This window comes from Molothrus aeneus, chromosome 2 (genome assembly GCF_037042795.1).
Source record: "Molothrus aeneus isolate 106 chromosome 2, BPBGC_Maene_1.0, whole genome shotgun sequence".
Classification (NCBI taxonomy): domain Eukaryota; kingdom Metazoa; phylum Chordata; class Aves; order Passeriformes; family Icteridae; genus Molothrus; species Molothrus aeneus.
This window is the reverse complement of record NC_089647.1, coordinates 76,962,568-76,980,647: the sequence shown is the minus strand read 5'-3', so window position 1 is coordinate 76,980,647 and position 18,080 is coordinate 76,962,568. Positions and strand designations below refer to the sequence as shown.

The 18,080-nt window shown below is 39.0% G+C and overlaps 1 protein-coding gene across 1 annotated transcript in view; it reads right to left on the bottom strand.

Moving 5' to 3' along the window:
- Positions 1-4,717: 4,717 nt before the first annotated feature.
- The window catches only part of IPO5 (importin 5), a 44,866-nt gene continuing 31,503 nt past the window's right edge, over positions 4,718-18,080 (bottom strand). The window contains exons 22-26 of the mRNA XM_066545128.1: positions 16,047-16,169; positions 15,251-15,470; positions 12,220-12,448; positions 10,619-10,760; positions 4,718-8,030 (exon numbers count right to left, since the gene is read on the bottom strand). Coding sequence (XP_066401225.1) covers positions 7,944-8,030; positions 10,619-10,760; positions 12,220-12,448; positions 15,251-15,470; positions 16,047-16,169 — 801 coding nt within the window. The 3' untranslated portion in view covers positions 4,718-7,943. The remainder of the gene's footprint in view (positions 8,031-10,618; positions 10,761-12,219; positions 12,449-15,250; positions 15,471-16,046; positions 16,170-18,080) is intronic.

Sequence of the window (18,080 nt, the reverse complement as noted above, 5' to 3'; positions counted from 1 at the left end):
TTTAAAAATACTAGATTTCAAAATGGACATGAGCTTAATATAGAATTGGATTGAATTCACTCTGCTGAAATGGGACAGGCTTAACCAGAATAGTTCCCAGGAACTCTATTAAAGCACCAGGAGTTGTAATCATAGTCCATACTAAATTTAACTTTATAAAAAAGAAGCTCCCTATTATCTTATGCTTTTAAATTCTGAAATGCAGTCTTTTCTTTGATATTTCCAATTGCTTCAGCCCTGCCTGTTTAATTTGCTCCCTCCATATCTTCTCTGCAGTTGATAACAACATTGAGTATCACACATCTGTTCTGTGCCATATCTCCCTCTGGCATTGGAGAGGAAATCTTAAACCCTATTTCCTGCTGTCATTTCTCATCCTAAAGAGGCAGATCAGTAACAAAGAAGCTGCAGTTCTCATAAAACTACCCAAATATTAAAATGGTTTAATCTTCTACTAGGGAATGCCAGTCTTACCACATGCCTTACTTTCTACTGCACTTTGATCCTTTGTGTAAGCTACAAATATTTAGCATTTCAGATTTGCCATATTTGAATACACAAAAACCAATCTATTATCTCCTTCAAAATAGTGCAGAGAATAAAGGATAGCGATTTTACTATGTTTATGCTTAATTATAGATTTGTCTTTTGTCTTTTATTTAGAATCCATGTAAGTGTCAAGGTAAGAAAACACTTTTTTTTTCCCTTCTCAGGCCCCAGAGCAAGTGTCTCCATGAATATTAGCACTGAGATGTGTTTTATACAAAGTTATTCCTGCTCTAGTTGGTCCTGTATGACCTGGGTGAACAATTCTTTATATCCTCCAAAGCCCCTTGCAAAGACAGTGAGTTTTGATCTGTATAAACAAAATCAGTGAGGGGAAAGTGAGGAGTGCTGTAGAGGAGGATATGTACAAAGGGCTGTGTGAAGCCTGATCAGAGAACTGAGTGTCTAACAGAAGATGGAGTAGTGGAGCTCTAGGGAAAGAAAACAACAAATGGGACAAAGGTAGAGTAACCTTTTCCTAGCCTACTTTCCCGGCTTCTGACAGCCAATGATTTATGGACTTCTTGAGCAAGTAGTTTCCTCAGGAGCACCTTGCTTATTGACCATTCACACACCCTTGAATAATTGGTTTTAATAATCTATTTTTGACTTCCAGACACATCCATTAGAATTTACAGTGCATGAAAAAAATTGTTGGTTTTAAACATCCTATTCTATACTTTATTTGGGCAGTCTTGTGTTATGAGAAACAGTGAATTGTTCCTGATTCACCTACTCCCCTGCAACCACTGTCCTGCAACTACTCAGAGTTCATAAGAGTGGCATAAGAATGATAAGAAGAGTCCAATTTAAACAGCTTGGAGATTGAGGTTGTGGAAGTCTTTTTTTGAGTTTTTTTTAGTGTTTTTTTGTTTGTTTGTTTTGTTTTGTTTCCCCCCAGTAATAACAAAATACAGTATTTTAATAGCAAAAAGGGGCAGATGAAGATCCTCTCTTAAAATCTAATATAACTTCTTTACCAGTTAACCCTTTTTAGCTTTGCACTTGAAATGTATTTTCTCACCACACTGCCACTTCCAGCCATGTCTTTAAGCTTGTACTGATTTTAAGGACAGGAATCCACATTGTTGATGCTAATTCAGACCCTCAGGAGCTCATCTGCAGAGCTGCTGTTCCTTTTTGCTCGCTCCCAGAGACCAAGAGGCATCCCAAATGAAACTCATTTCCTCCTTATCCTGAGGACAAGGAGAGGTGGCAGGTTCCAAACACAGTTTGCCTTTGTAGCTGCAAGGAGAAAGGTGCTATGGCTGTCTCATTTTACAGGAATGCACTGATCCATGGGCGCGTACTTTATTCACACTCTTTAATGAGGGGAGAAACAGGGATAGGGAGAAGACCTGGCTCAACCTGTACACTTCACTTTCTCTTTGTTTTCTTTCATCTCCATCTACTGGCCAGAAGCAGCTTTAGCTGGAGCACAAAACTGCTGAAACACAACCACTGCATCCACACACTTCTTCACACTAACTATTGACAAAACCTGGCAGTTTGGGAGGGTTTGGTGTTTCTTTTGGTTTGTTTTCCAGGGATAATACCAACTCTCTAAACAGACAAAACTTCACAGCAAAACATTTCCCTTGGCATTTTATTCTCAGGTATTTAATATAGACAAGGTTAGCTTCCCTGATTCAATATCCTGTGTTATATTATTTCTCACTGATCTGAATCCAAATGTGAATTTTATTCCAAGGGTTTTTTTTTGGTTGAAAGATTAGCATTGTTTTTTAAGACAGTATATGAATTGAATATTAAATCTTTTAATTAATTTATAGCAAATCCTATCACCGCCAGACACAAGATAGGCCTGTGCAGTTATTAAGGAACAGCACATTTTAATAACACATATTACATGAAAAATTTTACTTCAGATATTTTTAAAATAAAGTTTTCTGTTGCCTCATAGGAAAAAAAGCAGCTACACATTTAGTGCAGAAATAGTAAGTTGAAGAAATATCTCCTTTCTTTTTTGCTTCTTATGCACCATCAGAAGACACTGGCCATCTGCAGGAGGTAGCAAGCAGTGGTAAATAGTGTTGGCTAAATGAGAGACAAGTAACAACCTTCAGAGCAAAACTGACTGAAGTTAAACTTGTAATTCCCATCAGTCACCATTAAGTTGGGAATATTTCACTATATACTCCTGGATAGTGGTCCCTTGAGGAAATTCTGCTGACATGTACCCTCCCCATTCTTCTGGAAGAAAATTCCATTCCATCAATGAGTACGGCTCATCTGGTGCCTCAGGGGAGCTTTGAGCCTCTTCTGCTGGCAAGAACATACAAAAACTCCTCAAAAACCCCCAAACAACAAAACAAACAAACAAACAAAAAACCCCACAAAAACCAAACAAAAAAAAACCCCAAAACAAACCCTGAACAAAACCAACAAACCTCCTTAAGTAAGTGAAATTCCACTACACGTAACTGTCTGCATCTAGTGCTACATCAGCACAAGTTATTCTTAAGCCTAGAGTGGCAACATTACTAAACTCAAAAGACATTCTGATTTCATGGTTTAGCAGCCACAAAAATTTCCTGCACCTGAGCTGAAGTCATGGGCAGCCTTTGGAGTGATAAAGCAAAATCATGAAAGTCTAAACTGGCTTGTCCCTCCTAGGTCCTACCTTTCCTTCCTGAAAACATGCAGAAAGTTTATCACTGCTCTGAACCAGAATGATAGGAAACCATCTGTTGCAGAGGTTGTAGACACAGTCTCCCCACAGCAGAAACTGCAATTCCTTATCTCCTAAGCAAGGAAATGAATTTCACACTAACCCCAGCCTTGATGCCCTGGTTTCAGCTGGGGTAGCGTACATTTCTTCCCAGTAGCTGTTACAGTGCTATGTTTTGGATTTGGAGTGCAAATGTTGCTGATTACACACTGATGTTTTAGTTTTTGCCAGGTTTTGTTTATCCTAGTCAAGGACTTGTTTCCCCCTCTGTCTCATGCTCTGCCAATGAGGAGGTACACAAAAGAAACTGGGAGGGACCATATCTGGGACAGGTGACCCAAACTAACCAAAGGGATATTCCACACCACAGAATGCCATGCCCAGTGTATAAACTGGGGGGGTTACCTGGAAGGGTGGCTGATCTGGGTATAGGAACGTGGGTCTGGAATCGCTCAGTGGGTAGTGAGCAATTGCACTGAGCATCATTTGTTTGCTCATCAGGAGGAGATATCCCAGGCTGCCACTCCCATGCTGATTTCCTAAATAGGCTCAGAAGAGCTGAGAGGTGATGTGGCTTCTCTACCAGGTAATTAAAAAGATCAGATTTAATTCAGTGAGCAAAATCTGTGAACTTGTGACAAATGTAAAGACCAAACACTTAGGCCTTGTGGGCTGTGAGGAACAAGATATAACCTTTGAAAAGCAAATACTCTGATACAAAAAAGTGGTTGAAAACTCCAGAGACAAACTCAGATTTCAACTGGAATAACTGTACTGTGGCTGAGGTAAGCATTTAGTATTCAAAGACAGGAAACAAAGCTTTCATGTTCTGAGTATGCCTCCATTCCTCATTTCTCTTTTGCTTCAGAGAAGATGCTGTAGAAGCCTTTTCCTGAACAAATCCCATGACTTCTATTCAATATTGAGCCCATACCCCTAAGTCTCAACAGAGGTTAAGCTGTCCTGAGAGATGTTCTTCCTTGAAGCAACACAAACATCTTCCTGATAACCAACAGGGGAAATGACCTGTACTAGACAGACACTTAGATCCTGTTTATTGCTTCTTGGAAGACCACAAATACATTTCTTAGAATTTAAGGTACCATTGAGCCCCATAAAAGGAAGTAGCATTTTCTAAGTTAGCAAAGGAAAAGCAAACCAAATGACTGAATAGCAAAGGATAAGGCTCTTCCACAAAGTTGCCCAACAAAATACTTCAAAGCTGTGAAAACACATGGCAAGTACTTGACTTTTGTATTATTTTCTTCCACAAAGTTGCCCAACAAAATACTTCAAAGCTGTGAAAACACATGGCAAGTACTTGACTTTTGTATTATTTTTAATAACACCCTCATTGTATTTTGAAGACTCAGCGTATGTGTGCACCCCTACAGATACCACTAAGGGAAAAACAAAGCTCCAGTTCAAGAGCCTGAGACAGCTGCATAGCCAATACAGAGAAGCACACAGAGTCAATAGGAAATTCACCTTCCTTAATTCTTTATTTCATCAAAAATTCCAACTGTGCAACACGTCTTACTCTCATGCATGTACTTCATACATGAGACTGACACATCTAGATGTGTAGAGAACAGACAACATTTGGCATAACAACAACTGTTCTATGCTGGGGAATACCAGCCCTTGCTGGTAAAGCAACACTTTGAAATCTCTGCAGGGAAAAAAGCAGTGACAGAATACCTCAGCAGTACACAAACCCCATGTTGTAAGCATGAAGGCTACAAGTCACTTTCTTACATAGATTTGGCACAGATTCTCTGGGGGATCTTGTAGACAAAGCCAGGTAAAGGAGACTTGACATTCATCTGCATTATTATCTCTCATGACCAGCCTAGAGCTGCAAACACAAAGCAAGTAGCTTCACTTTCAGAACAGTAAGAATGGGTGAGGGCTTAGATGGAAACTCACCCACATTCAGGGAGATGAGCTACTTTTGAAAGCTGTGCTCATGAATGCTAGTTACTCTCATATGCTTATTAAACAGGCTAATGGAACTCCAGTCCTGGAACACCTGCATGGTGTTCTCTACTTGTGCTTTTGTTTCTGAGTGCAACTTTGAGCACTTTTGTGTGGATGTCTAGGGAGGATTTGGTAACTCTTTGTTCAGGCAGTGAAACACTGCTATTGTTTGCAGTGCTCTTCATGCCACACTAGGTACATCTCTCAACCCCATGCAACAGCTGAGCAGTTTGCTAAAGAAAGACTGGAGTTCTACCCAGGAAAAGTGGTTGAATCAAAACTACCTTTCCCATATCAGTACCACAGTTTAAGATTACTTGGGCTCCTTCATAAAGATGTCACTTTAAAATATATAGCTGCAGCTAAAGCTACTGTTCTACTACTATACTTTCTTTGGACAACAGTACTTAAGTGCAATGAAGAACAGGAAGAGTTGACTGCTTAAAAATTCTGTATTAAGGAACCAGAAAAGCCAATATAAGTGATCCAGACAGCTTTTAAATTGGTGGAAAGGGAGTGTAGTTTTTAAAGCTTGTGCAAATTGAGAAAATGCTACGGAAGCTTTTGGATTAACCCTGACAAGTTCAGTGGGGACAGGCAAGAACAGATCTCCAGGTAGGACCCGGAACCAACCTACCTGTCAGGCTGACAGCGATTCACTGGGTGCCCTTTGCTTTGATCAAATGATTAACAGGGTAAAAGCAACTGCACAAAGATGCTCTGTGCTGGCTCTAGCACACAGAGCAGCCCCATCCCCTGGTTCTATTTGTTCTCAGTTACTTTAACTAAAAGGAAGGCAAGAGGATTACAGCTGGTCCATTAGGAGAGCAATTCAAATGCTGCTTATGTTACAGAGAGCCAAAGCTGACACTGTTTCTGGGAAATGCCAAATGTGCTACGATTCTCACCACACAGTCCAAAGAAAGGGGAAAAAAATCTAAGCTTTGAGATCTGAGAAAAAGTACAAAAGGTTTGCTGCAGGGCAAAATTTACATGTTTTAGACTGAGGAGAAATTGAAATAACAAATACCTAAAAAACAAACCCCACAAAGAAGATAGATAGAGTATAGCAAAATTGTTAGGACCAGTGCTTGAGATAACTGACATGACTTACTAGTTCTCTCACAGCCCTGGTATCCAATCCTTAGCATTCATCTTCCAGATGCATGAATGCTTGAACTTCTGTAAATAAGAGATTACCAATACTGAACAAAATGAAAACTGGAACAGCACTTTGTTGCACTATTTCAGCTGCCTCTAAACAAACTACATTGTCAAGTTCTATGGTTAAGGCAGTTTGTCTCACAAACCTTTGGGTATAATTGTTCTGGGCTGGTTTTGGTACACCTCATTCTTAACCTTCTTTTCTGAAACACTTTCAAAGGCAAAACTAAGTTTATTCTTTAGTATGAGAGGCATTTATTACATGTAAAGTTCTACCTTTTCTTATTATAAAGGAAGAAAACTTACACTCTCTTTGTGAGAAGATCTGTTTCAAGAGACAATTGAGATCTACTTGAAGAACACTTCAGTAAGAACTTAAGTTTTTAAAGATCAATGCATATATTAACAGCTTTGAAGTAACAGAGTGGGAAAACCTCACTCACCTTTGATAGAAATCAGGTAATCTACGCCTATGTTTGCTGGTAGATGATGTATTGCTCTTGAAGTACCAGAAAAGACCAGAAGGTTTTTTTGATTCTTTCAGGTCAGGCTGTCAACTGCATGATTGCTTTAAATGAAACACAGGCTACTACAACAGGTTTGCTCCCTACCCGATCACGTTGCACATCTGCAGCTGGTACAACACTACATTTTATAAGTTAAGAAATGCAACTGCATCTGAACATGAAAAACATTTTAAAGTCAAGATATGTATATTTACTGTCACACAAGGAATGCCATTAAGTTTCCATTCTACACACTCAGGTGAAAAATTTGTTAAAAAGTCAAGAAACAAAAAAGCATAAAATCTGTAATAGGCAACAATATACAAAGTTTCTTATATAAAATCGTGACTTGTATAGTTTGTTATTTTCATCTTTTCACAAGAGAAAATTAAAAGAACCACACATCACTGAACTTCTACACAAGCTTCTTGTGTTTCAATGTCATTTATTGAGGAGTGAATGAGATACTGTCAGACATGCCAAAGAGACTTCACATTCAAGGGCTGGAAGCTGAACAGCTTTCCTCATTGAGTCACTGTACAAGTTGTTTTTGGGAATCGAAAGTGCAATCAATGAGGTCTTCATGCTCGATTTTCGTCTTCAGTTTTTCATCTTTTGATCTACTACCTTGTTGGGCAGAAGGACACTTTCTACCCTACAAAGACTCACACTCCAATTCATACAATTAACACTAGATGTAGAGAAACGTTTATCTGTTATAACGTACATCTACTGCTGAAGGTCTTATGTCTAATGAGAAAATTCAACTTGTTTCCCTTTCACCATCATATGGATGGCTGATACCGTTAGAAAAATACTCTTCAGTGCTATTGTAGGGTTTACAGGAAACTTCTTTCATGTTGTGGGATAGAAACCGATTTAAACACCGTTCTGAAAGAATGCTTCTTCCTGCTGCCACTGCCTGGAGGTTGCAGAAGAATGGCCTACACGCACTACAGTTCTGGTTTTACTCAGAAAAGAAACAAAAGAAACCTAAACAATAGGGTAAACGTTTATTTGGAGTTAGTTTTCTTGCAGATGATAATTAAGGCCCTTCAAGCAGAGTTCAGGAGCTCCTGTATGGCTGCCTGTTGATCTGCATTGAGCTGTGATATGCATTCTGTCCACAGTCCTCCGGATGTCTAGAAAAAAAATGAGAAGGTGTCTTTATGCAGGCTGAAAGGGTCCAAGGCACATTCTAAACTTTGCTATTTTACAAAGCTCAACATTCACTCAGCTTATTCCTGTAATATACATGCCAAAGAGACTGAAATCTTCAGGGGTACACAGTGCTACACAGGTTCACCTTGAGATGCTCCAAAAGGCTGAACAGCAGCAGAGTAATTGATTTGGGACTCCTGGGAACTCCCTGTAACAACTGTGTGGGTTAACAAATGACACTCATGTCTGTGTCAACCACAGCTAAAGCATTTGATGGTTTTGCAATGAAGTTAAAAGACAAATGTTCAGGCAAAACTGAATCATGCTTCTTCCACATGAGTGTTTTGGGCACTGGTGCAGCAGTAACACACTCAGAGCTTCAAGGTGAGCTCTGGGATTACAGCACGATGTGCTACATGAGGGTGTGCAAAATTCTGCTGCCAACATAGGGCGTGGCTCTGTAGTGAAAGGAAAGGTCAATTACTTCCCAGAGAGAACTGCACAGCATCTGTCTGGGTAAATGTAAACCCTTCATCTGTGCTAGCACAGCCCTCAGCTGAGACATTAGCTTTTAAAGTCACCATCAGTAAGGTCTGTTCTAATGGTGCCAGAAAGTGCTGAATACTAATCAAGATTGAGGAAAAAGTAGTTATTCACTTATCAAGAGAAAATGGAAGCAATTAGCACCCTGCTTTCTTTAGGATAATGACAGGGAAAAAAATTCCAGGTGACTGAGTTTAGGTCTTTAGATTGGCTTTTGCAATAACTGTATAATTTAAGTAAAATTTAAAAATAGTTTAATTTATATTTGTTATATTTTACATTCAGCTCTATTACAATGCTCTTTACTCAAAATTTAAAGTTTAAAAAAAAAGGATTCAAAAAATAAAAAATAAATGCTCTCAAATGTAAATTTGTGGATTTAGTTTTAAATACCATTAGGCATTTTAGACTCTTTATGTATGATGAAATATTGTAGAATTAAATGCACTCTTCCAGCATTTCTGATGCATATTTAAATTGATACTTTCCACTGAAATATTTCTGGCCTGACAATACCTAAGCAAAGAAGTTTATACTCAATTCCAATAATGACTATGTTGATCATGTTAGACACTGGCAGTGAAACAGCTTACTGAGATAATTAAAAAAAAGTCTCCTGGAATCTGGGAAGCAGGAGCTTGTTAGCAACTCCACAACCTTGAAAATTCCTATCATAGTATAAGACTCTTACAGTTAGTAAGAGTATAAAATTCTTACAGCTTTACTAAAGTTAAAATACTATGTATGAAGAGAAATAGGATTGGTAACACTGTGCTAAAACTCTATTTTTTAAAAGACATGACTTTGAGGATTATGTTTTTCTCCTCAGTCCAAAGGTATATCATTCAGCCAATGCTGAAGGTCTTATCTCACATTAAAGTTTCTATCAATCCCGGCCAGAACCAGACATTGTTGTAAACAACTCATCTATACATGTATGTGCCACTGTAGTGTTAAAAAAAACAAACCTTGATGATTTGAGGTAAAGTGAACAAATGCATTAGGTAAACCCTAATACAAAGGTGCATTCCTAGACTTTGAGTACTAACAGCAAGGATTTGTATCTGTCAGGCAGAATTTAGAGCAGTCACTTACACTACTTTCACTCTGAAACTTGCTCAATTTCCTTCACTTTATGCCTTCACAATTTTAACAACTTTTCCTACCAGGCAGAATGGATATCTCAGGCTGACACACTCATACAGGTGAATCAGTTCCAATGTCAAGTGTTTCTAAAATTCTCGAACCTGAATTTTGCCAAAGCAGGTCAGGTAGAAAGATAATAATTGAAGATCAGCTGCATAAAATCCTCCATGCTTTTTTATGAGCAAGATGCTTGCCAGGCACCTTTCCCTCATTAGTACTACATCCACCCAACAACATTTGGCCCTGGAGCAGATCTGCACTATGAGCACTATCACTTACAGCACTGTAGAGGAGCACTGTTTAAGTACCTGGACATCCCCATCATCATTAAGTGACTCATTATGGCATAAAGGATGTGAACCTTACAGCAGTTCCCCAAAGGCAGGGAAAACATCAAAAAGCCACCTATATTTGCACAGGACTGAAAAGGGCAGTAGTAAAATAACTTGTGGTTTGCACTTGTTCTCTAACAAAGAACCCAAGCTGCTGCTGTACTAGAAAGTCACCACAGGGTGCTGGTAACCCTCACAAGAATCACATCTTGGATCAAATCCTGCAGTACAGTTCACTGATAAAAGGACATGCAGATTTCTCTCCAGATTCTAATTTCTGACTCAGAAAAAAAACCCCACAAAAACTAATACTGGCTCACATATTAACCATCTCGCTGCAGGAAGGTTAGTTACAGTTATTTTAGTCAAGTGCAAATGTCACCAAGTTTTATCATGAATCATTCAAGGAACATCAAAGGATCTCCAAGATCACTGGTTGAACCCTTATTCTCTAAGGAGATAAGCTCTCAAAACTGGTTTAACAGTTTAGCTCCTTCTGCAAGCAGACTCTAAATGTTCCCTTTCTACTTAAGCAAGCATTTATTTACCTGCACTTGGCGGACAACGTTAGCCAGCCGCTTGGTGCATGGATCTTCGTGTTTGATAGCTTCATGGATTTCACCATCCGCAATTATCCCCAGTATTCTGGGAAGATTGGAATTGTTGGGACCCAGGACAATTGGGTTATTGCTGTTACAAAAGACATATTGCAAAGGAATTAATGTTTATCTAAAAATAATATAAACACTTTACACATAAGTGAAGTGATTTTGAATGATCTTATTCTGAAGCTGCTTATTTAGGTTTATGTTTCACACAGCTGAATAAGTATGCACAGCTTTGTTGCCTGCTGACAGCATGTTCCCCCTTCTGTTAATATTTAACCTGATCCTTTACTCAGCCTAAACTTTATCAGGAAGAAGTTCTGAACTTTACAGAATGGCTGAGTTCCATGCAGATGGAACTGTAAATAGTGTGACAGAAATACCCTGCCTAAAAGGACTTGTTCCTCTCTCTGGTGCCTCCCAGGATGTTGTGTTACTGGCGTCAGGAGCGTCAGTAACTTCAGCTCTCTGCCAGCACTCTCCGTGACACAGCAAGCAAGCAGTTCTGCTCCCTCTTTCCCAGCCAAATGCTGGAGTGGAGGAGTATTAGCAATCAGGAATCTGTGTGGAACACATGATCTACTTCCAGCCCTGCCACCTACCATTGCTGGAATGCAGAGGCTGTGAATGTAGGACTGGCAGAGCTCCAGAGAAGGAGGTAGCCAGGCAGAGCCACCTGCACAGACGTGGGTACAGAAGTGAGCTGCTACTGCAATTCTCAATTTCTATGTTCCTGTTCACATGCACCTGGCAGCCCTATTATGGTGTCTCTCATCTGTATCTCACTGCTCTATAATCAATCTAGGGACCTCAGTTGCAATTTTGAGACTCTGCCTTAATAAAGCACCCAGAGACACAAGGTATTCACAAAATACAAAAGACTGTAAGAAATCTAAGTTATTTCTCTTATATTTTTCTCCTAAGATGTAATACAGTGCCAGCCAGAATGTGCTCACTACATAACACCTCAGAGGCTACCTTTTTTCACTCATTTATGAAGTGCATCACACTAGAATAACTGTTTCCTTTTTTCTTTCATTTTACCTGCAGGAGGGAGCACAAACCCAAAGAATAAACTGTGGGATAAGATGCTTTCAATGATAGCTGAAATAATTATTAAGGGAGATAGCACTGTACAATGAATTTTTCCATATTATTTCTCTGCTTTATACTTCACTTTGTTGAAAAGCAAAAGGGTGCAAAAACCTGATCAGCTACTGGTCCTGATACGTAAGCAGAGTATCAAAAAGTTTTCCTGAAATTTTCTGTAAAAGTTTTCTGCAGATCCTTTGTCATTATAGATATATAAAGCAGCCAGGATTTTTTTTCCAGCCGTACAGACACTATTTAGGACAAGAACAGTAACTGTTTAAAAAAGCAGCAATAACATCAGGCAAGGCTCAGTTCTGACTGATAATTTCTAATTATCTCCTCTAAACCATATGTAGATTAACCTCATAGTTTCTCAGTTTTGGAAAAAGAGGGCAAGGAAAGAGAATGTAAACAGGCTTACTTTCTGCATTAGTGTGAAGACTTTGCCTTACCTCTCAAGTAAGTCACACAGATAATTGAAAGTATGAACAGCTTCTTCTTTGTCTTCATGAAGTGGAAGCCATGATAACCAGTGTGGAAGGACTTCTTCAACATTTATACAGTCAGGCTTGAACTTCATTATCTTTCCTATTGCTGAAATGCAGTTTTCTGTTGCATTCACATTCTCTTTGGCTTTGGCATCTGGTGACTGAATGACTCTCACCAGCAATGGAAGTGCCTCTAATTGTTAAAAACACAAGAATAAAGTTTAACTGCACAATCAAGCTATACTTTATTACTATCACACATCTGTATATAAAATATGTATGGATGTACACATACACACCTCCCACCACTAAAAGGTGCCCTAGGAAAAGGTCATAGGAGTAATCTCACCTGGTGAATCAACTTGGCATAGCTAGGATCATAAAAATCAAGGAAATCTTTCAATGGAAGAAATATGCCATTTTTTTTCCTAGGTTAATAGCAATTATATTTTTTTAAACAGTCATGTGGGTAACCACATACACCCTTCTAAATGAACATTAATGTCACATTTTTAGCTACTAGTGTCCATGAAGGCTTCCAAGCACACTACATGCAAGCAGGAACAATTGTCCTTGTGTTCTTCTGCTAAAAATAAAATACTAAAGCTGTGAAATTCTCTATCAGCACAGTAAGCAGGTTATGGAATTGTACGGAAAGCACACTTCAAAATAACTCTAATTATTGAGGAAGGGTAAGATCTCTCACTTCTGAATTTTGATAAGTAGAAGCTTTGCAGTTAAATAATGCACAATCCACTTTCTATATTAAGTCCACTGCATTAGATTTTTGAAGAATTAAGCAGCTATGGAAAAGCTGTTAAACATTACAGAACTACAGAAACATCAGACCTGCTAGCTTATGTATACTGAATGCAGGATAATGATGCTGGGTTATTCTCCACAGCAGAGTTTGTTTCAGAGAGGTCTACAATGTTCAGGACAACTGAGTCTGCATTTTATACCTCAGGTTTTCATGGCTGCTGAAGCTAAATCTAATCTCATCTGTATCCCACTCAGTAATACTAATGAATGACTCTGTAGGTATGTGTGTCCTTGCAACTGTAAAATTAGGAGGGCATCAAAATGAATCAGCATAATTTTCTCCCTACAGCCTACCAGACAAGTTTTCATCTTGTCTATAAAACAGATGCATTCTCACATAGATACTGTGTTAGATAAACCTTAAAAAAGCCTTTTGACAGTGGAAGACCCATCTTCTACAATGTTAAGCTTTTCTCCAAGGACTGACTGCTCTGACATCTGGCACCACCCAGTTTTGAGGCCACTGATGTGGCTTAGGAAGAAATCCATGCAGTTGATTGATACAATTTTCACAGAGAACAGCTAATTATATTCTTCGACCAACATAACAGAAGCAACCTTGCCAGCTGCATCAATTGTAACCTTGTACCCCTGTCGAGAAAGTGACTTGTTTTGCTGTAGTTCCCTTCCATCCTATTTCTTTGCCCTTTACAAAATCTGGTTCTCTTGATGTTTGTTTCATCAGGTAACTCACATGCCATTTACAAGTTCTTCCTATATTCCTGGACAATTTTAACTGACTGCCAAAAATGCTTATATCAATACTTCTGCTTTTTCTGAAGAGTATTTACATACTCTTCAAACTTGCAAAAGAACAATATGCCAGTGCTGTATATCACCCAGTAAAGTTACTGGGTAAGTTAACTAAGTAAGTTACAAATAAAAGCCCACAGACATGATGTTTTTCAGAGATATAGCAAAACCTCTGGGGTAGATAATGTCTCATGACATGGATTTGTTTCTAATCACAGCATATCTTCATCTATTAAAATAAATCATAAAGTTCTTTCATGTATGCACAAAAGGATTTGGATTACTTTTGAGGTGTCTGCTAATAAACTGTATACTGTAAAGGTGAAAGTATATTTTATCCAAAATTCAACTTAAGGAGAAGCCAGGTGTCTGGGCATAATCAAGGATTATTTGTTCAAGTACAAAGAGAAGGATCAAAGATTTTACAAAGTTTAAGTAGGGTAAGATAAAATGTAATTAATGAAAAATAAAATTAGACTTCATCAGATGCTAAAAAGCTCAAAAAGTTTCAAAATCAGAACTGTCTAGACAATTCTAATTTTTCATGCTCTTGATGATTCATTGCAAGACTTCCCACATTGCTTTTCCTTTTTCTTTTTAAAAAGACACCTTATCCTGATTGTTATCATGTAACAGTTACATTAACAATGAAAATTACAACCCTGATTGATGTAGGCAAGACTTGTGTCAATCCCTATCAGACGATTCTTATTTTCTTAATTCAACTTTCATTTAATATTCATGCAAAATACATATTTTAAACACATACTATAGATTTTCTTTAAAAAAAAAGGAAAAAAAACCCCTTTCATAAGGGATGCTACTTAGTGTGCAAAATTAACTTTGGTGACTGGCAAGAAGAGTGCAAGCAGACAATAATTTCTTTAAATTTAAGATGAATTTGAAGCTTCAGAGAAATTTGAAACATTCAGAAACATAGCAGACAAAGTGTTTCTGATAAGTACTCTCATACTCATTTCAGAAATGAGTACTTTACAGAAATCAGGCTCCTTTTTATACAGTCAGAAAGCAGAGAGCCACACAAGTCATATTGTAGGCTATTCCTTAATATATGTCTCTTGTGTAGTTTTTCCAGACATCCAAAGGCATTTGCATTAATATGTAACCACATCAATATTACTAGAAAGCATCTATGAGACAGCTGTGTATCAACAAGATGGTTTTTATGAAATTAACATTTGCATGCCAGATCATATTTTAAAAAAGAATATGTAAATCAAGTTTGCTAAGCAGTCAGTGCTGCAACAGGAATGCTACTAAGCAGAACAATAAAAGCCTGAGGAACTGAGGCACTTTATCACTCAATCCATCACCAGCCTACGACACAGGTAGTAGTGGCCATCTGCTGCCCTGCACACCCCAAGGTGAGCCATTTGCACGTGTCCCTCGGCCCCAGTACCTGGGCAGACGGGCCGGTAGCTGTCCCCGCCGAACTGCGCTATCACTCCCACTCCGTAGGCAGCGGCCTGCCGCACCTCGGGGCTGCTGTCACACACCGCCTCCAGCATGGGCCGCAGGAAGTACTCGGCGTACTTGAAGGAGGAGGGGCTGCAGTGCTCCACCACATCGTCAAAAATGCACAGCCCCCACTGCCGGTCCGGCCACGGCCGATGCGGGCACTGCGGCACAAACAGCCAACAGCTCAGACACCCTGAATTCTTGCACAGCCAATGAGCACATCAACAACAGTCACAGGAACAGTGGTCTAATACTTTTGTTAAAATCTTCATGGGTTAAATTCAATCCTAAAACCATGTAATTTGCAGTAGCGATATTCCAGCAATACCATGAACAAAACAAAATCCAGGTGTCCATCTTTGCACCTCTGTTTCACATTCCATTACATGTATCAGTCTCAATTTTTCTCCACGAGCCTGCAACACTTTTTTGTCCCTCCTCTTGAAATCCATTTTTGAGATACTGGACAGTCTCAAGGAAATTAAATTTATGAAAACAGTTGTGTGTGTCAGTGATCCTGGATCTTTGAGACACAGATTTTAAGTAGCACAGCAACGACCCTGCTCAGAAAGCACAGGGTAACAACTTCATCCTTGATGTAGAATAAACCCTCTATTTTGTAAAACAGTAATTGCTACATTCTATCTACCAAGTTCTCTAAGACTTCAGCATGGAAGGCATATTAACCCATCAGAAAAAATAATTATGTTTAAATTAAAGGAAAACAAGGTACTTACAATTAGGTTGACAATTAGTGGAAGTAACCTTTCAAACCATGGCAGTACCTTCTCCTTGTAACTACTGAATATTGAGTGCAAAATATCCGACACTTTAGTCAAAATATAAACATCACTGTCATCCTGAAAGGAAAAGGATACAATTCACATGAAGACTAACAATCTTTAAGGGAGTGGAAGTCACATGAAGTGCTAAGTGTCTAAACTAATGGAAAAAAGTTGATTTATGACTTTTTTGGTAAAACCTTTTTTTTAAAGTTCAATAATTTTCAATTCTTTGTCTAATTGCAGAATGATAGAAAAACAAAATGGTTTGCCTTGGAAGGCGCCTTAAAAATCATCTAGTTCCAAACCCCCTGCCATGGGTAGGGACACATCCCACCAGGCAGGTTGCTCAGAGCTCCATCCAACCTGGCCCTGATTGTTCCCAGGAATGGGACATCCACATCCTTCTCTAGGCAACATGTTCCAGTATCTTGAGGGACATCACTTGTTACTGTCATGTCAATACTGAGGCACCGAATTGAATTTTTTTAACATGGCCATTCAGTCAATTTCTTATCTGCTGAATTAATCAAATACAGATCTCCTCAAATTAGTGACAAGGATGTTGGGTGGGACCCTCTTAAAGGCCTTACAGAAGACAGATGATATCAGTTGCTCCCTAGTCATCAACACAGTCACTCCATCACAGAACCCACTAAATTAATCAGGCATGATTCGCATTTTGGAAGCTATATCAGCATCTCTAATCACCTCCCCATCTTCCACAGCTGCCAGGACAATGTGTTCAAAGATTGTACTGGGCACAGAGTGAGACTGACTCACTGGTAGTTCCAAGAGTCCTCCTTTTCACCCTTAAAAATGTAAGTTGATTGCTAGAACTCGGTTTCCTAGGACTTGCAGGTTTGTTTCAGGGACAGAAAAATCAGATCAAGACAAAACTATCTTGTGCAAATTTGCTGCTTCAAATTTGCTGCCCTTTACAGAAGGCAAAAGGCCTTTTTCCTCTTCTGTACCCTATGGATATCCTAAGAAACTTTTGTGGAAAAGGAAATAGTTAATTGCCTTTGTGATAAAAGATTGTGGCAAAAATGTAACAAATATTATTCTCCTCCTCTTGTTCAAATTTTTCACCTTGCCCAGTTAATATAACAAACTGGTCAAATAAGGAGCCTTACCTCAGAGCTATCAATTCAAGTTATATCTACAGGTGAGGATTATTCCCTGGACATACTTATGCTGGGAAAACTCTTAACTTTCTTTTACAGTGACTTCTATTGTACTCAGTATGGTCCTTTTAACCAGTTTAACAGGCAGGGAAAACAGTACAGCTAGTTTCTGGTCTCTAGTGACCTTCAGCTTTCTCACCTTCTGGTGACAAACTAGTAACTATTTCTTGTGCAACCGGCAGCTTCCCACAACTGGATATTTAAACCCTTCCTAGCAAGCCAATTTCTGCATCATCAAGGCACAGCTCAAGCAGGAGCCCTGGCACAGGCACACAATGACATTAAGAGGTAGAGAACTGCTCCAGCACACTACAAGGTCCACCTAGCCTGGTACTGCCTGTTAACCAACAGCTGATAACAGAGGCCTGGGGAAGAGAGTGTAACACTTGCTTGGTGTACGCCTTCCACTCCCTACCAAATCAGCCATTTAGTTACTGCTGAAGTGAGGGCTGGATCTGAAACTACTGTTTGAATAACTTTCATGACTTCTGTGCTTCTTCTGTTTCTGCTGCCTTGAGGGCTACATGAACATACTCTGAGACCAAAGGTATATATTCAAATGTTACTTATTTGTTAATTCTGTCCATATGGCAAGTGGTGTCCTCATCCCACACCTCCTTTCACAGGGTAATGCAGACAAGCCTTTCTCCAGACTTTACAGAACAATCAGCAAACATTAGAACATTTTTTAAAATGCCTTGCAACTCTGTTGCAGAGTAGGGACTCAGCTTTTCTGAAACTGCTGCCTGCTTGCATTTTTCTAAGTACAGAGTGACACAGAGGAAATAAAAGGTCTTGGAGG